General features: G+C 41.6%; 1 protein-coding gene across 4 annotated transcripts in view; it reads left to right on the top strand.

Annotated features, from left to right (window-relative positions):
* Positions 1–1046: 1046 nt before the first annotated feature.
* SMG1 (SMG1 nonsense mediated mRNA decay associated PI3K related kinase) overlaps positions 1047–22960 on the top strand; it is a 54226-nt gene continuing 32312 nt past the window's right edge. Inside the window, exons 1-11 of one of the 4 annotated variants that reach the window (XM_015876711.2) lie at positions 1047–1317; positions 7819–7982; positions 11756–11911; positions 14904–15040; positions 17151–17209; positions 17969–18182; positions 18966–19091; positions 19194–19266; positions 19674–19771; positions 21290–21463; positions 22468–22692. In XM_015876711.2, coding sequence (XP_015732197.1) covers positions 1229–1317; positions 7819–7982; positions 11756–11911; positions 14904–15040; positions 17151–17209; positions 17969–18182; positions 18966–19091; positions 19194–19266; positions 19674–19771; positions 21290–21463; positions 22468–22692 — 1515 coding nt within the window. In that variant the 5' untranslated portion in view covers positions 1047–1228. Of the gene's footprint in view, positions 1318–7818; positions 7983–9627; positions 9695–10525; positions 10630–11755; positions 11912–14903; positions 15041–17150; positions 17210–17968; positions 18183–18965; positions 19092–19193; positions 19267–19673; positions 19772–21289; positions 21464–22467; positions 22693–22960 lie in introns of those variants that run through there. The other 3 variants (XM_015876713.1, XM_015876712.2, XM_015876714.2) reach the window with 3 other exon arrangements.

Raw genomic sequence — 22960 nt, 5'->3', positions numbered from 1 at the left:
GCATGAATAATTTACTTGAATCTGCAACTTACAGAAGAAGACTAATCTCCCAGGGAACAACACGATAGGTCACGGGACCTGGACTCTATATTAACTCTGTCGCAGAACAGACTGACGTCTTTCGAGTTCTGGCGTTCAGGGAGTGTGTGGAGCCTTCAGCCGTTCGCTAATTTACAGTAGGCTCTCGGTTACGGGACTCATTCTTCTCCTTTTTGCTTGATTCGTTAGCTCAATTCAATTATTATTGTTTATATTGTGTTATCCTGTATTTCGATATAGTATTTTAGTAATAAGTGTGCCTCCTTAGATCGTTGCCGCTGTTTTCTTTCCTAATTAACTTTTTCCTTTCGGCCTAGGGCCCTCGGGGCTACAGAGCCCCCTGTCACGGACGCAGGTGGATTTTTAGTTCAAACCGTGACACAATTCTACATAGCTGAGGAAATATTCTGCAGTCAGGAATGTGGTTTATCAAATAAGCTCACGAAGGCTTCCAGGTTTTATAGGAGGAATAAAAATACACCTAAAACAAGTTCACATCCTTGTGGAAAACGAGCATCTCCTGAATGGAGGGGACTTTTCTCCTGCACATTTGCTGTGCTCCCACCCGCAGGGCACTGTGTATCGAATGCCCTTCCAGCAAACGCGGTGCCTGCTTTACACAGAGGTCATTCCGGCTTACAAAGAGGCCGTTCTGTCAGCTGGAAGGAGGAGAAACCAGTAGTAAGGGATCAGTCAGCCCCAACAGTCACCTACAGGGGGGAACACGGCCCGGGCGTGGGGCTGATCTGCTCCGAGGGATGCGGGTCCCCGCGTACAGCCCTGACGTCTTGTTTATGGGGGGGTTGGCGTGATTCCGCCCCGCTCCTCACGGACCAAAGGCTCCCTGCCCTGGTTGTCCCCTCACAGCCGCCATCAGGATCCCGCTGTCTCCTCACACCCGGGCTCTTCGCTCCCCGCTGGTTCCGTGTCTCCCCACACACGCTCCGTCCCGCGGCGCCCGCCCCCGTCCTCCCATGGTGCCCCGCGGCGGGGGCGGGCGGCCCATGTCCGCCATCCCGGCATGCCGCGCGGCCGGGCAGTAGCCGGAGCAGCCGCGGCCGCATCCCGTCCCTGCGCTGGGCTCCAGCAGCCGCCCGCCCCGCCGCACTGAGGAGCCGCCGCCCGCACCTCGCCTCCTCCCTCCGCCCCGCGCCGCTGCCCGGCCGGCCATGCCGTCTCGGGCAAGGTAATGAGCCGCAGAGCCCCGGGGTCTCGGCTGAGCGGCACCGGCAGCAGGCAGCACTACCACCCGCGGGGCTGGAATGACTGGCAACCCAGGTGGGCAGGGCCGGGGGGCGGGAGGGGACCGCGGCCGGACCCGGGGCGGCGGAGCGGGGCGGCGCGGAACCCCGTTCCCGAGAGCCGGGGCCTGTAGGGGCGGCGGGGCGGCAGCGCCGGGCCTAGCGGGGGGCGGGAGGGATTTCCGGGTGCGCCGCGGCTGTCACCGCGCGGCCGGGCCGGAGAGCGGCCCGATGCACCGGGGCACGAGCGGCGATGCGCTGCGATCCGCATCGGCGGGGGCTGCGGGCTCGGCCCTGCGCCTCCGAGGCCGCGGCGGTGCGTGGTGTGTACGAGGGGTCGTGTGTTGGGTGGGGGAAGCGGGTGAGCCGGGAGCGGAGCGATGGGGGCTCATGTAACGCGCCGGGTCCCGCGGGGTGGTGGTGCCCGGCGCTCCGGTTCTTGGTAAGAGAAACTGAGAGCGCTGACATCTTCAGTCGGGCGTGGAGCGTGTGTTCCGGGCCTTGCTGCCTATGGTACAGCTGATGCCGTGTGTGTGCTGTTGTACTCTGTGTTAACAGCCAAAATTCTTTTGTGCAAATCACGTTCCTTCAAATATGTGTGTATTTTTCTTTCTTTTCTGTTTTTCTTTTCATTATTTATTTTGTATCGGGTCTTTTTCGGTGCATTTGAAACTGCAGCGTAGTGTGGGATCCTGCTTTTACAACTGGCAGCAAGGAACAGAAGGGCGCTCCCTGAGGAGCGTGTGTGTGTGCCTGGCGTGGGGCAGTGGGAGGTGTGTGAGCTGTGACTTCAGTATTACTGTGCCAGGAGCTGCCCTTTGGCTGAGCAGCCAGCAGCACTTCAGGGCTAATGTCTGGTTCTTAGTGGTATATGTGGCCTTGACACTTACATTCTGATTTCTTCTGTTATGGAGATATTTGTTCAAATAACTTGCCATTTTTCCTCACTTAAGAAACAGTAGTCCTCACTGGTGATGTCTTATGGCATTTCTGGCTTAGTGAAGAGTTTCAGCATGTAAGCAAGTTGATCTCTTGCTCCTGATTTCCTGCCTCACTTCAGGACAGTGACCTGGAGCTGTGGTGTGTAACTGCTCCCCTGCAGGAGCTGGGGTGCATCCCAGCAGTGGATGGCATTGAGCAGTTCCTGGTTGGACATACTAACTTATCACAAGTGTTATATTTTAGCCTAAAAAATATATTGTAGCTTCTAGAAAGCAGGCTTCCCAACAAACCTCTGCCTTCAGCACATTCAGTTGTGTTGGAGTGCAATTAAGAATGTGATTGCAGAAATGTTTTGTCTGGTGGTACGGCAGCTCAAGAAGTTGGTTGATCCCACATCTCCAGCTTTGGTTGTTTCCCTGTGCTGCTGTGTGAGCCATCCTCAGCTCTCAAATACTGCAGTTGTAAATGACATTTCTAAACCAATCACCCAAGAAGCCACTGCAGAAACAAATCTGAAAGCAGCAGAGAAAGTGAAGCAGGCATGGGGAACTCGGTGGTCAGGGGCTGGTTCTGCTTCCATCAGGTTGTGTAATTGGGGCTTCTGTGGAGAAATGCAGAGCACCTCTGTACTGACTCTGCCTCTTGTGAGAGTTTAACTTTATTTCCTTTCAAATTTTTGGAGTTTTTAGCCTGGTGAGAGAACTGAGAGCCTGGAAGTGTTCACATGGTCCCAAACACACATCACATTTTTCTCTATGGGTTTTACACTCACAGTTTCTTCATCTCGCAGTGTCAGCTTTGGCTGCATGGAACTTGTGAGCCTTCACTTAAAGAATGGAGCAGAGGGTAAATCAATCTCTGTTGTTTTTAAGTGATTAATATGGGCCATTGAAAGGAGAACTATTACTTAAATCTATCAGTGAGTTTTTCTCCTTTGTGAAGCATTTTGAATGTGCTCTTGGACAACCCCCAGGATGGCATATATGCAAGTATAGTTTCCTTCCTCTTCCTTGCTCTTGATTGTTTTGTTTAACACAGGTGATACTGCTGTAAGTGCTTTCTTGCAGGGCATGGAGGAGGGAATGCACATAGGTAAAATAATGAGAAATGTTTCAAGTTGCTTGAGGGGGGAGAAGGGAACTCCTAATGCTTGGGTGTATTGTCAGATGAACTTTATTGTGGTGCATACATCGGTGTGCAAGTAAAAATGACCAGAGTGATTTCCATTCTAAGCCTAGATTCCTCTCAGATTCTAGTAATGCTAATAAGCGCTGGGACTTGGGGTGAAAACAGTCCAAAACCGAAGTTGGAGCCCAGGTGCTTCCCTGAGAGAGCTATTTTCAATTAGAAGTTGATGTTTTGGTTTGCCTGCATGAAAGCTGTCCTGCCTGTTAACACACATGGCCTGGTCTTCCTGCAGTATATGTACTGATAGAGCTGTGCACTGTAGAGGAAGGAGTTGTGCTGATGCACATGGATATGTCAGTGTGTGCACGGTGGTATTTCAGACTGCAGTAGTGGCAACACAACACTTGGGTGTAACAGAAGAATGAAGTGGTTGTGATGGTTTTTCTTTGATTTTATTTTTTTCTTGTCCCCCTCTGCTAATCTTTCCAGCTTTGTGGACTGTTGATTCAGTGTAATACTAAAGCCTGATTGTGTAGTGAAATAAATAATACCCTTCCATAGGAACTGCTCTGGGTGGCACAACAGTTGGTATGAACATCCTAGTGCTCAGCAGGAGCGCGGGTGTGGGGTGGCAGCTCAGCAAACACACTGTGACCAAGGCGAGAAAGGGAGATAAGACTTTAACAGGGCTTCTGTCTCTTTTACAGTGATACAGGTTAGCAAGAGGAGTACAGGAAGAAGGCTTTCGCATCTGATAAAAGATCTGGAGGTGGCTTATTAGATGAAGGGTTCAGTCTTGGAATTTGTTCTTGGAAATGAGGTGTATGCTTCCCATGCAATGGGAACATAAGTCAATGTTAGGAATCAGTAATTTCTGTTGTTGCAGTGCCAGACTGAGTGGCATGGTAGATCTCTGTCAGTCTGGACATCATAAGACAGTAAAAAGCAATTCTCCTTCTAGGTAGCTTATAACCTAAGCAGCAGAATACCCTGTGTTTAATATGAAACAAAACAGGAGGGATTGGCACAGAGCTGAGAAGCTCATCAGAGCAAGCAGGTTGAGAAGGTGATATCCAGAGCAGTGCTTTTCCTGTGACTATAAAGGGCAGAGGCGTGTCCATTACAGACAGCAAGAATTAGCACTGGTGAGTTAATATAGTGAAGGCACGGGTGGGAGTTGTGCTGTTGGAGGCAAGCTAATAGCTGGGGAGTGACTGTAGGGTCAGTTCTGAGGTGTAACTATGAAGAGATCAGGGGAAACCTGCGAAAGAAGTTTGGAGGACTGTACAGGAAGTGCTGAATGGGAGTAGGCACAGCTCTGGACTGGTAACAAGTAGTTCTGGATCTCCTTTCGCATCTGAGTTCACTGAATATGCTGATAAGGCTGAGAAGGTATGAGATCAAAGAGCTTTTTGGGTGTTTGTTTTTATTGTAAAATGAGGGAGCCTAAGTTTGTAATGTGAAACCAGAGGAGAACGAGATGTGAGAAAGATGAAAGAATGTGAAGTGTGTCAGTGGGAAGCAGGAGGAGCTTTGAGAGCAGACTCCTGTAGAAAACAGGCATCCCAGAGCTGCAGTGATCAGCTACACCCAAAAATGGCTATCGGGTGTCTATGGGAAAACATGTCAAGAATGCACATATAGGATAGGTCTCCTTGACTTTCTCTCCTGTTGTCCATTGTTGGATAGCATTGGTAAGCTCTATGCAAGAAATGAGTGCTGCAGAGCTGAGGGACCTGAGAAGTGGCTATGGATGCTGTCCAGCAGCAGAAGTGCAGCAGGAAGGAGTTGTTAGCACTGTTAGTGCAGGAGGGGTGGATGCAGACCTTGACATCTTTGCTGTGTTCTCTCAATGCTGGCCAGTAGCCTTTCTGAAGGAACTAGCAGCCATTTCAATGTATTCAGGCAGGTGGAAAAAACACAGCGACTCCACCACCACCCTGGTTGGCCTGTGCCAGTGCCCGGCTACTCTTTCAAAGAAGAAATAGTTCCTAATAGCCAGCCTGAGCCTCCTCTGAACTTTATCTACTGTCACATTTTTGTACTTTGGTTCTCTTGTTGCTAACACTGTACAGTGGTTGCGTTCATACTTGGCATGTGTTCACTTCTATGATGATGTCAATGTATGTAACTGATAAAGTGGTCTTTGCGGGAGCGGCTGGGTAACAGAATGTGGTTCTCTGGAAAGCAGTTCCTTGCTGAGGAGTGTCTTTACCATGCAAAGAAAAAAAAGAGGGCAGAAGCTGCTGGTTATTTAAACTTCATGCTTACTGTAGTGGGGAAAATGTCTTCAGTGGGAACTGCTGTCTATCGATGCGCAGGAAAATGGTACGTTTTAAATAAAATCTTGCTCACCTTTAGCTGGGTGATGAGCTGTGCACGGTGAGCATGCAGAAAGCTGTCCCTAAAGGCAGAGCTAACCAAGTGTGGAGTTCTTCCCAGGGAAACAATAGGCTGGTGTACCGCACTACAATGGAAAATGTGACCAAATGCTGACAGGCTGTACTGAGAACATGTGGAGTCCTTCCATTGGTTGGGATATGAAATCCTAAAAACTGTATGTTTAATCAGCCTGTGCTCAGACTTCAGGACTACGGGCTTCAATCTGGACACCGGTGGATGGTACAGCTCACAGCTCAGTTCTGTCAGCCTGTTTCATGGAAAGGCAAGACTGGCTTGAATCCTCCCATAAACTGGAGGCCCCTTGGGGTTTCAGGGCAGATAGAGCTGGGAGCTGTGGAGCTGACAGGGAAGTTGGAATGTGGTGTGAGTGGGGTTGAAGTCCGTACCACTGAGGAAACAGCACTGAGCGTTGTTGGTCAGTGTACCTGTGGTGAGTGCTGAAGGTCCGGTGGCAGTTGTGTGATCCCAGCCATGAGCACAGGCTCTCAGTGGGGCTCACTTGGCTGTGGCTGCTGGTTCCGTATGGCAGTGCTGTGCTGCCCCAGCAGATGCTTCCTGAAGAGTCATATTGTCCGTATGCAGAGATGCACTGGCTTACAGAGTGAAAGTCACGCATATCTTCCAAGGAAATCCACTGACAGCTTTTCCCTGTGGAAGTTTTAGCTGGGATCTAAACTTGATGCTTCAGATAAAAAGGCTGAAGTACCATTTCCTTGTTTTGAATCTTATTCCAAGCTGACAAGGATTAAAATACATGGGAGGTTTCTTCAGTTGTCTCCGCAAATGCAATCCGCTGTGCTGTTCTCCTTCAGTTGCTCTGAGGAGGAGCTGTGTCAGAAGACAACGAGCCCTGGGGACAGCTGGGGTGCCACCCGCTCCCCAGAAACCTTCTGCTGCTGTTGTTGTTCCCTGTTGGCCTTGGGATGTATTTGACTCCTTTCCCTTGAGTCTGGCTACTGGCTGTAATCACAGTGTTCTTTTTAGAAGTAAAAATGAAATAGTTTTTCCCAAGAACACGTGTTACTCCATACACAGACTGTAGTTAATTCACAGGAATGAAAAGAAATCATACATCCTGCTTTTTGGTAAATACTTGTATGAGCTATCCACAACTTGAGAATTAGTTTTAATGAGGCCCTCTGTGAATAACTTCAGTGGTGAGATGGCAGGTGCAGCTGGGATGTACAGCATTCTGCCAGTTCTTGCTTTGAGATGGCTGTGGTTCCTGTGTAGAGTCTCTGGTGTTGTTCATAAGAATAAACTCTGTCATTAGTAGAGTTAAGTTCTGGAATCTGATGCATATGAATACAATACATTGAAGTAACTGTTTTTAAAACCCACATCACTTGGTGTGTCCAGTGGGAACAAGCATGACAGTTCTCACCTTGTTCCTTACATGTTTATTCTGAGCTATAAATCACCTTTCTGATATGAGTGGTCAAAACTTCATGCAGATTTGTATCAAAATCACTTACCTGCAAGCATTGTTCTAAAGAATGACAGCTCTTAATTTACATTTCATTTTTTGCTGTAGTGAAGCATTTATTCTTGTTTTGCAGCTTTTGTTTTGCAAAATGTTAATATTCTTTTACTGTATTGATTATCAGTTATGTGCCGGTAACACCTCCATCTAATAACCAGTTCTGTGTTGCTCAGTGAGGCCCATAACATGTTATGTAAATGTTCATGTGTGGATTAGTGCTGGCAGTACACAATGTGAAAGCCGAGCTGTGATACATGTATATACCTCACTCTCTTTGGTTCGTTACCTCTGGAAGGAGTTTGTCCTCCTGTCCCATACAGGCATCTAACTGAAGGAATATTTGGGAACCTTTGACACAAGGTGCTGACACTAGAGTGTGTTTCCTTTGCATGCTGTTGTGATGATCAACTCTAATCCCAGTGTGAATTTAAGGTCACTTCCTAAAAAACAGGTTAAATATACACATTTTAACACAGGGAAATACGTTTGGGATTGTCATTTAAGTATGTTGCATTTGTAAGTGAATGTGAATCCCACTCCTGTTATACTCCTACATAAAAAAACATATTTTTCTCTTTGTAGAACTGACAGTGCATCAGCTGACCAGGACAATTTAAAATACTCTTCATCCAGAGATCGGGGCAGTTCTGCCTCCTATGGATTACAACCCTCAAATTCAGCTGTGGTGTCTCGACAAAGACACGATGATATCAGAGTCCACACTGACATACAGAATGAAGACAAAGGTATTCAGATTGCTGTTTCATGTGTAAATTTTGAGGGAACGTTCCAAGAAAGGCAGTATACTCAAAATGCTTGAAAAACTATTTTTTTTTCTTTCAAAAAAAATACTGTGAACCAGTGCAGCTTATTGCCACAGCATCGCTGTGGTAAGAGATTTATCTGGGATCAAAGAAAAGCTGTGGTTGATGTGAGCAGTGAGAAAATATGCAGGTGCTTTAAGGGAAAAATATGAGAGAAGACTTTGTGCATTAATGGTTTTCCTGAAGAGTAGTATTGTGGATGTGTCTGGTCTGCAAGCTGTAATTTCTTCTTGCATTGTGCCTGGTGCTTCTGGGGTTGGAAATGGGTTGCTTGGCTCAAGGGACCGCTGCTTAGAGTGTCTCGTGCAGCTTTACTGTGGCAAAGTGGAATCTTAGTTAGGGAATCAAATCTGTCTTTTGTCATCAATGGAAATTTCTGCCTTAGTCTGACTTCATATGGATTGCACAATGTATGGGTTGTACTATTGCAGAGTTGTTGTTTTGTTTTTTTTTTCTCTTTTGAGGGCATGGGGAGAATGGCAATACTTCCCCTAGAAGAAAGCTGATATTTCAAAATGATATCCATTGTAAAAGAAAAGTTTGTAATCTCAGCTCTATAATTTCTAAATACAGAGCTGAAATATTTTCTGCTTGTAGAATCCCAGTGATTTTAATGTGGTACCTCAAAAGCATTTGCACCCCCCTCTTCTTTTCTATCTTGTATCATTCTGTACACAGTTACACACCACGTCTTGGGGGCACTACAGCTGGGTGCACTGATACAGAGCTACTTTTTGCAAGTAGTAAGTGCTCATAATAGGAGAAAGGAACGTGAGTCAAGTTTTTGCTTATCTTCATGCTGTAAAAGTTGATAAACAGATGACCTTCCTAGAAGGTGGATAGATTTTATTGTCAGTGTATCTTCTAATATGAAGGGATCTGGTATGATTCAAATGTACCAGGTTATTCTGAAATTGCATGTGAAATGGCCAAGTTGCATGCAAAGTCAGCAAGGAAGTTTTTGTGCAGTTACTGGAAAGTACCTCTTGGACAGGAGGAATGTAGCCGTCACTCCCTCCAGTACAGTGTCTTACAGGACGTGTCTCTGCGAGCTCAGCACTTTGACTCAGCTGTTTTGTTCAGTTGTGACTTGAAGAGACGTACAAAACCAGATTCCTTGTATTCCTTCATTTTTATATTTTAAGAAATTGAAGCTTACAGGTGCAGTTTCACGTCAGTGTTGTTTTTCTTGCCTGAGATTCTTCAGGTATGCTTTTGGAGTCTGACAGCAGGGAGCTTTCATTTAAAGAACTTGTAGCTTCTCTGTTGTGGGTGACTATGGCCACAAGTACCTGGAATCTTTAAGAGGTTTCTTTTTTCCACTTTCTGATGTTGATAGTACAGATGACTTCCAACTTCATCATTTCTGGAAGTTCACTTCTGAAAACCTCCTGGGTTGCACCTCCCCTAGCAGCCTGTTCACTGCTTTAGCACTCTCCTGGTTAAGAGCTCATTTCTTGTATGCAGTTCAGATTTCCCTTGCTGTAACTTGTTGCTGTTGACTCCTGTCCTTTTTGCATCTCTGAGATTAGTTGGTCATTTTTCTTTAAATAACCTTTCCCATTAGGTAGTGGAAGTCTGCAACTGGCTATCTCCCCTTTGTCTCCTCTACTTTACTTTCTGAAATGAGACAGGTAAGTTTATGGACTTTAGTTTTTAAAGCTAAATCCAAGGCCTCCTGAGGTTTCTTTCCATAGACTAGATGTTCTCCATCTCTGCATTTTCTGCCTTTTGGCTTGTTGCTCTGATGTACTCAGCCTTTACTGAAGGGGAAAGAAGACACACACATAAAAACCCCTACGCTAGTATTCATGCTGTGGTATCTGTACGTTTCTGCTATAATTAATAACGGTGACGTATCAGCAGATAACTGAAGAGAATTATGTAATATTTACAGCCTTAATGCCTAAAAACTTGCCTCGCTGCTCTTCATTTACTCAAAATGGTAACAGTGCTTTGCTTTCTATTGTTAGCGAATATGTACCATATGTATGTCAAGTGGGATAATGCGGGCTTGTGTTGAATTCACGTCAGATAATGTCAAAAATGCTGGAGCAGATATAACTGCCTTTGCAAGCAACCAAAGCCAGATGAGATGTTTGTGTGCACTCAAGGGTGTGAAGTAACTTTGAAGTCCTGTTGTATGTGACAGCATGTATGTTTGTGGTCGCTGATGTCTGTGGTCTGAATGCATGATTCTGACACCTTCTGTTAAATTAACTTCTTTGTTGCTTTACATTTTAGTGCTATACTTCTCTTTTGTCATAAATATTGTTAGTAGTTTCCTTCACAGGGCTGTGTTGATTTGTTATGATAAATTAACCTAAAGGATGTGCTGCTTTGTTTAGAAACATGGTTTTGTGTCAAAATATGCATAAATTATTTTTGCTCAAGGTGTAATTATTTAATTACAGATGAGATTCTGATTAGGAGTTTTTTATGGAATCATAGGACAGCTTGAGTTGGAAGGGACCTTAAGGATCTGATTGGAGTTTTTGTAATGGCACAGTAGTCCTATGTGTAAAATTGCACAAACTTCTACTGGTAGTTCCCAACTTTGGATAAAAAGGTTTGTATTTGAGATGAATGATATTTTATGTCTACTAAGGTGTTCTATGTTTACTCACTGTGACGTCTGGAAGTTTTTTCGCTTATGCTGCAGTCTCAGGAGGTTACCTCCTCTTGTACAGAAGCATCTCTTCTTTCCCCCAGGCTGACTTCTATGTACTGATGCAGGTGAAACTGCGGAAATGCCTTTTCTGAAGGGATCCTTGCATCTCCTTCATTGCTCCAGGTTTCTCTTTTTTTAGCTGAGCCATTCCTGTCTCAAGCAAAGAGAGAAGCTCAGAGAGGTGGCTGTGCAGGTGGACCTCCAGGCGAGCTTCAGCGCACTGAGAGTGTACATAGCTGTCAGTTTCATTTCTCCACTGTACTGCTGAGGAGGAGCCTGCCCTCAGTGGTGGGGCAGCCTGGAAAAAGTCTTTGGTTTTCTCATTTGAGTATGCAGATACTAGGAGTAAAATGAGGGTCTTGGAGTACAAATGATTGCCCTACTCAAAATGACCCTTTTATTTCAGTTTTTTACTGTTACTGAAGATGTACTGTTTCACTCTCAAGTGGGAGAATATACAATTGCATTTCATTAAAGGTTATGCTGCTATTAATATGTAAAAAATCCTGTGTGCTGTATGTTTAGGGAGAGTTGTTCGATTTGCGTGTCATAGTTTAAATAATCCATAGCTTATTCAGAGCTTTCTCTCATTTTGGCTGTTTTTTGGATCTTGTGTTACGGGTTTGTAAGAAAAACAGTGTTGAAATTTGAGTTGTGTGATAAAGGAGCCAATAAGTGACTGCCTCGAGCTGTGTTTAATGGTAGGTTGGTGTGAAAAGCCTTGTAAAACACAAGATTAATAATAATAATAAAACCCTCAAATACAACAAAATCAGCATTTTAAAAAACCCTTTCTATTGTAGTGGAGTTTTATATGTGCTTCAGAGAAAGAATGATCAGATTCTGAATGTGTGTCTTGGAACCTTACTGGATATAACAAAACACTTTTGCATGTAGAAGTGAGAAAGAAGCTAAAAAAGCTTATAGAAGTTTGAGCTGTTGATTTGCATTTGAACTGAATAACTCCTAATATGCTGCCCTGCTGAATGCAGCTTGTGTTAATCTCACCTTGCTTTTTCCACAGGTGGCTACAGTGTCAATGGAGGATCTGGGGAAAATACTTATGGTCGGAAGTCGTTGGGGCAAGAGCTGAGAGTTAACAATGTGACCAATCCTGATTTTACCAGTGTTCCGCATGGGAATCGTGCTTTAGCCACAAAAGACATGAGGAAATCACAGGGTAAGGGTCTCATGGACTTTTCAGTTAGGGGCTCTATTCTGGTCTCTGCTCATGTTAAGAACATCAAAAAAAGTTTGCTACGGAATGGCTCCAACGGGGTGAATCTGCTTTTGGAGTTGGTGAAAATTAATGCCCAAGTAAAAAGTTGTTAATAAAGAATCCTGAGCGTGGGAAAACATGTAACGGTGAGCTCAGCCGTTATCTGCTTGCGCTGGCCTGCGGGTCAACAGTCATCATAGCAGGTGATTAGTCAGTAGATGGGTGCCCTGAACCAGCCACGTTCGTGCTGCCTCTTGCTCAGCTGCAAGTAGAGGCCAGGGAGGAACTGGAGGCACCGTAAGAATGTGGGCATGGTCATGGGAGGTGCGGCAGGAGGAAATCTGGAGTTGCAAGAGGATGAAAGAATGCTGGGCGTGCATTTGATTTGAGATTGAAGGACTCACTTTTCCTGCTGATTGGGCTTATATAGATTTTTTTTTTAATTTAAAAAACAAAAAAGGAAAAGCTGTTGCAAGGACAGTGGAATGAAAATAGTGACTTTGTTATGACTAAGTGCTGTCATTTATTGCATCACTTAAACTAAGTGGTAGCTGAGTCACTGACAAAAACTATGACTAGTTTATATGAGGTCCTTTATAAATATATGGGAAGGTAGTCTTTTTTCCTTTGGGCTTTACATTTTAGAGAGGACAAAATAGGAGCATTCAGTGCGCTCTGCAAGTGGTGGAGCTGAGTTGCATTAGTGATGTGACTGATGCAAAAATCTGATCTTTGGAAGGGGTTAAACTGATTTTTATAATCCCTTTCTGGTGTTTTGATATCAAAATTTTTCAGTGTTTTTAATGTATTAAGTCATGGCTGTGCAGAGGAAATGAACAATTGTTTGAATGGAAACCTCAGCATAAATAATGCTTCTAGGAGCTGAGTTAGGAGGCAATTTTCTGTTAGTACTCATAGAAAACTCAGACTGTTGTAAGTATGTGAGCACCTTTTCAGCCAACAAAACGTTGGGAATCTTGAATGACCAAAGTCACTGCCTGTGGTGTGTATGTTTGTGTGTGTAATTTATCCTCCTCCAGATGGCAGATTGAGTCTCCTTGATAACCAGGGAGCTGTCATCGTTCTCGTACATTTCAGTAAGTCACTAAGATTTTTTGGAAGCTTCCGTAGCACACACCAGGGTTTTGTTGCAACAAGATCGTTAAAAAAAATAAAATAAATATATATATATTTCTTTTCTGTTTTGCATGTACAGTTAGCAATTATAAAAATAGTTTTCTTCTGTGCGTTCACATATGGCTGACAACCTGCTGATTTTCCACAAAGTTGAGGTCTTATACAGGCCTAGTGCTCCAATGAGCAATAGTTTCAGTCATGCTGAGAGTTATTTTACTCTTCTCATTATTCTCATTTCTTATTACTTTATTATTATGACTCAACAGACAGCTAATGTTCACTGTATTAGGGTCTAGTGTTAATGTTTGAGGTATTAATTGATAAGAGTGAAGCTGCTTTTAGTAGTGGTTTGAACAGCATGTCTTGTTCTAGCAGCAGTGGAAGCCTGTCTCATAGCACCTTGGTGGTGGTTTTGTTTGTGCAGTTCTAGTTTTAGGATTTCTTTGGCATGTAGGACAGCAGAGCTGTGTTTTCAAAATAAATTACTGTTTGCTACAAAGAGATCACAAATGAAATTAAACACAGAAAATGCAACACTCAGAAGTTGTAGGCTGTGAGTTTAATTCAAGGCTTCAAGAAAATGGAACCGCTTTAAGAGCAGTGAACAGACATTTCTTCTGAAACTGAAGGGTCACTTTTTTCTTTTAAGGGACAGAGGTTACCTTCCAAAGATAGAGAATCTATTTATAAAACCTTACTTAGAAATAATAACGTCCAGTATTTTCCAGATGACTGCATCCTGTTTTGCCCTTCAAGCACAGTGTCTGGTGACCCAACCCAGCTGATGCCTTTGTGGTTTCCCACGTGCTCGCTGAGCAGCAGGGATCAGCACAGACAGGCAGGTGGCATGTTGGGGTCCAGGCACTCAGCAGAGTGGAGCTGAAAGGATATTGTGGAACACATGTTTCTCTTAATCGGGAGACACATCTGTTATCTTGTAGTGGATTGTTTTAAAGGGCTGTTGATGCCTTGAATTGTGCAAGGACATCTTTATATTGCTGTTTTATGAGACTTTGTTTGTGGACAATGTAGAAGCGAAAAAAAAGTATGTACATTTTGTTCAGCTTAGTCTTTAAGATGCATTCAGTATTATGTAATAGGATGCTTTCCTGGTTGAGTGTTCCCATGGAATTATTCATGAATAGCAGTTGCACATTTTACTATGTGTGTACTATAGCCTGTATTAATTTCCATCCTAACCAAGCCATGTCTGTTTTGTTTTCAAACAATTCCATTTGAACTTTCAAAAAGCATTTTCTTCCCTAGGGTGTTACTGTGCCTCAATGGAGCAAATGTACCTCTTTTCCTTTTCGAAGCAGAACCCTCTTGTGCCAAAATGACAGCAAACGTTGCTTCTTGGTATTTCTTGAGCTTAAATGTGGTTCTTTGCTACAAGAAACAGGTTGTTTTTTTAAAAAAAGATTTGCCTAAAACATTTGTTGAACTGTTTTGTTCATACATTGTCAGAAATCCTAGTTAAACTTGTCAAACTCAAAAAGTAATAGTTGTGTGTATGTTTTTACTTGTGTGGAAGGCAGCTGAATCCAGAGTTATGTTTAGGAGTAAAACCAAGTTTTGCTTAGCTGTGGAAGAGTTCTACCCAGATACTAGCCTGGCTTTTGGGAGAAATGAAATATTTTGGTAGCTGAATTGGATTGTGTGTATTTTCCATGTCAAGATGTTTATTTATATTTTTTTATAACTTTTCCCCTCAAATTACTATGAGGACTTTGTGGGTATGCAAATACTCATTTCAGCCTTTATATCTTATTGATAAAACACTGTAGAGAGAAGTAATGGCCTTTTTTTCCCCCAGAGCGATCGTTGTCTTATTCTGACGAGTCTCGACTGTCAAATCTTCTTCGGAGGATTACTCGGGAAGACGACAGAGACCGAAGACTGGCTACTGTAAAGCAGCTGAAAGAATTCATTCAGCAACCAGAAAACAAACTGGTAAGTGGTCTTTACTTTTCTGTAGCACTGGAGTGTTTTTTTCCTCATAAAACTGCCCTTAAAAAAAAATAATTGGTATTGAAATCTGGCGTGTATCTTAACCTACAACAGAGGAAAGCGTGTTTCCAGATTTTCAGTTCTTTGTCTCATTCAGGAGATGTAACTATTTCTGTATTTTAAATGAAAAATGTTTATATATTTTTACAGTTGTCTGCATAGCTCGTCTTAAAACTACTAAGCTTTCTCGCTAAACATACGCAAATATGAAATTATCCAGGAGCCTTCTATCCCCATTTGGATTGTTTAGTATCCTCAGATGAATATCTGTGCTTCCTTCGGTAGCTCCCTTCGTGCTGGGCAAGGAAGAAGTGATAATCTGATCCTTTGGAGTAAACTTGACACAGTGTTTTAGGAAGGATGGGTCTCTTGAGAGGAAGAATGGCAATAGTTAACTGTTTTGATTCCATGGCCTATGTTTATGGAAAGAGTCTTGTTATAGTAAATCTTCAGTAATTTGCACTTGAATCTGAATCTCACCTGAAATACAATTGCTCAGAGCCGACTCCAATGCTTTGCTTACACTGAGTGGCTGTTGGACTCTCAGGTTGATCTCTGACACTGAGAACTGCAGAGATTTGGTGTTGGTTGTGGTTTGATAGACAGTGAATTTGTCAATATTTATATGCTCCTCTTACTTAAATGCTTCTCTTTCTACACAAATGTGACAGCTGCAGCCCTTATTTTTTAGTAATTGATACATGTTTCTTTTGCCATCTGTTTTTGAGATGTGCAAGCTTTTAACTCTCTAGGTATTGAAAATTAACTGCAGTGCCTTGTGAAAACAACTGTTCAGAACTGGGTTTTGCTTTTCAGTTATCTTAGTTATAGCCGCCATCTTATTAGATACTGGTAAATATTGGCAACTTAAGGAAGCTATGAATCCTTCATCAAGCATCTGAGGAGAAGCATAGCATGTTCTTTGGAAGAAACATGATAGCTCCAAAATTGTCAAGTGTTCCTTAAGAGTTCAAGGGAAAAAATATGTCCCGTATGAGTGTACATATTTAATAGTACTTATTTTAAGTGAATTAAAGTATTGCAAGGCTTTTGTCTGATACCTGCCCCCTTTTTTTGAGAGCTTTTGAGTTCTCCACGTGTTTTGTAAAAAGCACAAAGCATAAGTTTAAATACCCTGATACACATTTCTAGGCAATGCTTTGATACTTCATTCCTAAATTCACAGCACCTTAATTTCATTGTTTTGTAACAATGTTGTATTTTAGGTTTATTGCTGTTTCTCAGGACATGCTGGAGTTGCCATACTGATGCTTAACATGGTGGTGACCAAGTTTTACATGCTGCCATTTAGAATGTTAAAAGTTTGTCATTGAGAAACTTTCTCTTCTTCCAACTAGCTAACAGAAACAAGTTTGGGTATCAAATGATCTCTCCAGTGTTGAGCATAAAGTTTTGTAAAGTATGGCTCTTAACCCAGCTGTCCCTCTTGCAGTTCTTTACATCATTAAGTGTAGTTTAACAGAGTTCTGAAATGTAGGTGTGTTGAACAACGTGTAGTAATAGAAGTAACCAGGCAGTGCCCTTGCCATGGAACAGCAGCTTATAAATTGTATAGATATCTTTTTCCCTCTTGCTGTAGCCTCTTATGCAGGTATCGGGCACATTTTTCAAATGTTTGTTGTAAAATAATTTAATTCTCCAGGCTGTATTAAAGAACAGTTAAATACTGTGCTGCTGTGCTCACTTACAAAGGTAGGACCGTAGCCACTACTGATGGGCTGAACGATGAGTCTTACATCTATGACGTAATATCATCAGCTAGAACTAAATATAGAACGGGGCTTGATAGCAGGCTGCCAGTGTATTTTTGTGGCTACTGTAAATAAATATGAAATATAACATGTGGGATAATATTTCGGTGTTGCTTAATATAGTTCCTGCTAGCCTGCAGAGGCCATGGAAACTGTAATAGCATTCTATTAGCAAACATAATTGCCAGGGATGCTGTTAATGTGGATGTAAACAGGACCTAGTTTGCAGAGTTATTGTGGCGTTATTATGTTTATGCCTTTTTATGTATCCTGTGTTACAGGTACTGGTTAAACAACTGGATAATATCCTGACTGCCATTCATGATGTACTCAATGAAAGGTAAGCAAGAAAAACTAAGCAGTTTAAAGGTTTTAAAGAAGAATAATGATGATGTTAAATTTATTGTTTTGATTATAGAAGCACTGTAGCATGGAGGAAAGGTTGAAAAAAAATTCACTTATTTTGAATTGATATGACAGATGGCATTAAAAGGATGGAACAGGGAAGCTGAGACTCTTAAGCCTGTCAGCAGAGCTTTTAGACTGTCTAGAGTACGCTTCACAGAGAGAATTTTAATGCATCTGCGTTGCTTTTATGTTGTAGGTGGTGTGAATTGTCACAGCTATGTTTAATTGGTTGGACAAAGTATTGTGTTGCTGTGCTTATCTGGCGTTCACATTGTGCTTCATTTTTTCTTTTTTTTACAACCTGACTGGCTTTGTCTCCATCAAAGTAGGAACATGTGCAGAGGAAGTTCAGGAGTATGTAGGCCTTTTGGTGTTTATTTCAGTGCTGCTACTCAAAATTAGCTCCGTGTTAAGAATTTTCTTCCTTGCACAACACGTTGCAAGTAGATTGGCCAGCATGTTGTATTCTTTTATTTAAATTGATTTATTTCATAGAACTACTTTGTAGAAAATTTATTGTGTATTATTAATTGCCATTTCAACCTTATGGTCATAATTGCAAATAAGTAAGAGGGAAGCAGCTTCATCTATGCATATATTTTCCTGTTCTAGAAAAATGCTGAATCTATTCTTGGTTTCTTCTGTTGTGCTTTAACTCCACGTTTCTTTTTTTCCCTCCTCCAAAATGCAGTAGTAAATTGCTTCAAGAACTGAGACAGGAAGGAGCTTGCTGTCTTGGCCTTCTTTGTGCTTCTCTAAGCTATGAGGCTGAGAAGATATTTAAATGGATTTTCAGCAAATTCAGCTTATCCACAAAAGATGAAGTTAAACTTCTTTATTTGTGTGCAACCTACAAAGCACTGGAGACTGTAGGAGAAAAGAAAGCCTTTTCATCTTTAATGCAGGTAAGGTACAAGTTAAAACAGGAATATTAATAACTTATCCAGTGCAATGCTAGAATTAATGTTTAAACTAGAATGACCAATAAGTAATTCTATGTTTACATAATAAGTAAGCATAATTAAAAAATGGGAGGGACTTTGTATGAAATTCTGTGATACTGATTTAGTTAGAAGAAGATGGCAAGTCTGTGCAACAATACCTATTTTGATTCTATTTGTTTGGATGTATTGCAGATCCAAAGCGAAGAATCTTGTTGAGAGCAAAAAAAAGCCCAAGTGAGCAGTACACTTAGCCTAGCCTGTGGATTGCTCTGATGTGCTACCTCCTCTTCGAGATGTCAAATTTGAATTTTAGTAGGATTTGAGACAGAATAGAATGTGTGCAGACAAACTTGATCCCTTGGTTCGTGTTCCAGAGTCTTATTTTGGGTGTAGAGCAAGTACATTTAGGTCTGTGCTCCAGTTTGGTTTCTGTTCTATGGAAACTAAAAGCTTTCAGCAGGAGAAATAAACCTAAAACAACCCATTGTCCCTTGGCTAAACTATTCAAGTAAACCAGTATCCTTAAACTGTGAAGCTGTTTGCCATATCTCAAGAAAATGCCCAGTTGAAGTAGGTCTTTTGAAGCCATCTCTGTGGTGCTTTTTAGTATTTTCCTTCCAGCAGATAACTTGGAGCAGGTCGCCAAAAATGCTCGATACTGAATAAATCTATCTTTATATTCTAATTGTTTGACAACCTGTGTTGGTGAAGTGGAATCTCAAGTAGCTTTGCTTTATTTTTCAGCTTGTAATGACCAGCCTACAGTCCATTCTAGAAAATGTGGATACACCAGAGTTACTGTGCAAGTGTGTCAAGTGCATTCTTCTGTTGTCCAGGTGTTATCCGCACATTTTCAGCACCAATTTTCGGGTAGGCTTAATTTCTCTGTATTTTTCTCTCGTAGGTAGAAAAGTTGTTGTACTATATTGAGTAACTAATTTTCCCTTGTTTTCCCCCCAAACTTCTTTACAGGACACAGTGGACATACTGGTTGGGTGGCATATAGATCACACTCAGAAACCTTCATTGACTCAACAGGTGTCTGGTGAGTTTGGCTGAAGGGTTCACTCTGGCTTGTAGAAATTGGGGGTGGGAGATTATACTAATCTGATTCTACTAAGGTGCAAGGTGACAAAATGAAAATGAGTTTCTGGGTCTGCAATCATAGATTTTGTTCCTAATTTATATATTTTTTTGCCATTTTATGGTATACATGGAAAGATGGGACGCTTTATTTGAACTGTATTTAAACATCTGTCGATTTGTTCACCTCCGTAACAGTTAGTAGGTTTATTAAAATTTTAATTCTCAAAAATTAAGCTATGAAAGAAAAAACTGTTATTTATATACCTAAACAAATTATTGTGGTATAGATGCTTTAGTTTATGAAAATCCCATTTTTGTGCATTAACTAGTTCCTTTGTTTTAATTGGCCTGGTATTTTTTATGTAGGATGGCTGCAGAGCTTGGAGCCCTTTTGGGTGGCTGATCTTACTTTTTCTACAACGCTCTTGGGACAGTTTTTAGAAGATATGGAAGCTTATGCTGAGGTAAATGAGGCTTGATTGTATATACCAGGATTAACTGTTACAGATTTTATTAAGACATGCACAGCTGTGATTTAGGCATGTATTACCCTTGGAGAAAATGAAATTATAGGATTTTCCTGAGGAAAAGGGGGTCAAATTACACAGTACATATTCAGATAATGTGGAACAACAATTCTAGAGTGCTCATAGACTACGTGGACTACAATTGTAGCCAGGTTGTCAGTCCTTATTAAGAGTACCATGTTATAACAAAATCATCAAAGGAGGACTCCCTTTATTTCTAAAATGCTGCAGTGATGACATATTACTGTCTTATTTTCCTTTTACCCAACATTGATGTGTTATGGAAGAGGCTGTTAAGGGGGGAAGATTCTGAATGTTTCCATAGATTCCATAGTAAATGTATTTTTAAACAAAGTGATAGGATACATTCTGCAGAAAATAATGTAGCAAGAGGTTTTGAACCTGTTAGAAAGCTAGAACTTAATGGTTTAACTTTTCTTTGACACTATAACCTTTGCTTGTTAATACAGCTTAGAGTTTTTCTGAAGCTGTCATTATATGATGTGGTTTTGGCTCCTGTATATTTTTATAACTGGATTGTGCAGTAGTCTATATGTTAATGTAGTGCTAGCAGAATTGCCTTGCATGCAGATCCTATAGGTAAGGTTGTACTTCCTACACAATCTCTTTAACTCAGCACAGAATAAATCATTCAGTTCTATGTGTGTGTTTATACTTCCAGTGGTACAGCTCCATCAACTAGCATTCATGTATCTCTTTGGCCCTCTTCTGCCCACAGAAACTTGCACTGCTGTAACTATAGGCATATGATTGAAACATATGAAGTTAGCATGGTAGGTTAATGCATAGCAGCTTATCTGCTGAACTGGATGGAGTGCATACTCCTAGTCATGGAAGAGCCCTGAGATAACATGTTAATTTAAGTTGTGGGGAAGGTGATTCAGGGTAGTGCGTTCATTCTTGCCATGGGGTAGACCAAGGCTATATCTATACTGCTGAGATCAGCACTGGGTAGGTTCCCAGGTACTGCTGCCAGCTGGCATGGAATAGTCTGCTGGTCAAATCAGTCTGCAGATAAAGGTAGCTGTGTGTAAACAGTGTAGTGGGGATGGCCACCTGGACATCTTGATGCCAGGCTGTGGCTAGAAATTGTTTGGGACGGTGGCAGAAGTATGAAGGCACCTGCTATAGCAGTGCTGCATATTGTCTTCCCAAGACCAGAAGCGTTATAATCTGTGTTTTAATTTTCGAGATACAGCCTAAGAGTATTGTATTTTAGTGGCTAAGCTGTGGAATGGCATTTAATTGTGATTCTGTGACTTGCATATCTTTGTCTGCCTGTATCCTGCCTTTGCAAAATTAAGTACATTGAATAAATAATCTGAAGCTGTATATGTCTGGAAACTTGCTACAGTTAGTTTTAACATCAAATTTGGGGCTTTATGTATTAACTGTTAATAATGCATCCTGACATACAAAATCTGTGCACTGCAGGACCTCAGCCATGTGGCTTCTGGGGAGTCCCTAGATGAAGATATTCCTCCTCCCTCTGTATCATTACCCAAACTGGCTGCGCTTCTTCGAGTTTTCAGTACTGTGGTGAGAAGTATTGGGGAGCGCTTCAGCCCAATTAGAGGACCACCGATTACGGAAGCATATGTAACTGATGTAAGAATTGATGTTTCTGCCTTTCTTCATTGCTGATGTGATTTATTACCATATAATGGCAGTTTTTTTGATTGATAAGTATGTGCTAAGTTTGAATCAAATGTATTCATTTGAAGAAATACATTGCGAGAGTTTTATTAAATGTTGATGTACATTGTGGCATATTGGAAGCCTATGGCAGGAAAAGTGAATGGTTTTTTGTCGGCAATTGTTTTCATGCAGTTAGATTTCTGTCTGTGTTAGCTGTCTTTGTTACTGCACAGTTACCACTCGTTCCAATTGCTATGGTGCTATAAAATCTGAACTCATATTGTGTGATTTATGAAGTGTAGTTTTTACATTATTTGTGCTGAAATTGCATCTAAGTAAAATGCAATAGCAAAGTCCGCTTGTTTCATATAGAACTTCATATGTGGTTAGTATAGTATGGTACAATATGAGACCTAGCTGCTATACTTCTGTTTTATGACCAGAATAGGGTGTGAATGACATTAAAACAAAGACTGCACAAGATAAAAATATCTGTAATCAACATTGCTTTGTTGCATGAGCTGTACAATGGAATTTGTGCTCCTATAGAGTTATGTTAGGGACAGAATGACTTCTCAAATAAATAAGCGTTGATTTCCCAATTAAAGCTAAGAAAGTTGTATAACTTGTCTTAATCTGCAGAGGATTCTTGTGATGTAAATTCCAGAGAGAAACTTAATCTGTATGTTAGGAAAGAGCAGGTGTTCTATTGTCATCAGATGTAGAAGAATGGATGTCTGAATAACTGATCTGGGTTTTCTAGGTCTGTTCAGGCCTTTAGGTGATAAGATGCAAGCAGTCATGAGTTTATTTCTGTTCTTATACTTGTGCAGTACAATATCATGATAATAATAATACCATGATACAGAGTATGTTAATGGATAGAACATCAAATAGATGTTAAATTAAATAACATGTGGTTCTTGTCTCTTTTTGTTTCAAAATAAATTGATACATTTCTTTTCATTTTCCAGGTTCTGTACAGAGTAATGAGATGTGTGACTGCTGCAAACCAAGTGTTCTTTTCAGAAGCAGTACTCACAGCTGCCAATGAGTGTGTTGGTGTTTTACTTGGCAGTCTGGATCCAAGTATGACTATACACTGTGACATGGTTATCACATACGGATTGGATCAAATGGAAAATTGTCAGACTTGTGGCACTGATTATATCATTTCAGTCCTGAATTTGTTGACGCTGGTGTGTACATGTTATTTTGTTTTTCCAATGGGAAAATACTGTTGTTTTTTTTTAAAGCAAAATGCTTTGTTTTTTCTGTCTGTTAAATGTATGCTTAAAACTTTCCTTTTCCTGATTGCAAGCAAGAAATTCTACTGCTAGTATTCATTCCTGAAAAGCCCATGTTGGTAGCTTGTTTATGCATTTGGGTTGTTGATGACTTGGTTTTCATTTTAGCCTGAGTATTGTTTTTATTTTGTTGGTATCTTTGTCTTGCTTCACTGTTGGT

This window comes from Coturnix japonica, chromosome 14 (assembly GCF_001577835.2).
Source record: "Coturnix japonica isolate 7356 chromosome 14, Coturnix japonica 2.1, whole genome shotgun sequence".
Lineage (NCBI taxonomy): Eukaryota > Metazoa > Chordata > Aves > Galliformes > Phasianidae > Coturnix > Coturnix japonica.
Note: the sequence above shows the minus strand (reverse complement) of the source record. Positions and strands in the feature narration are given on the sequence as shown.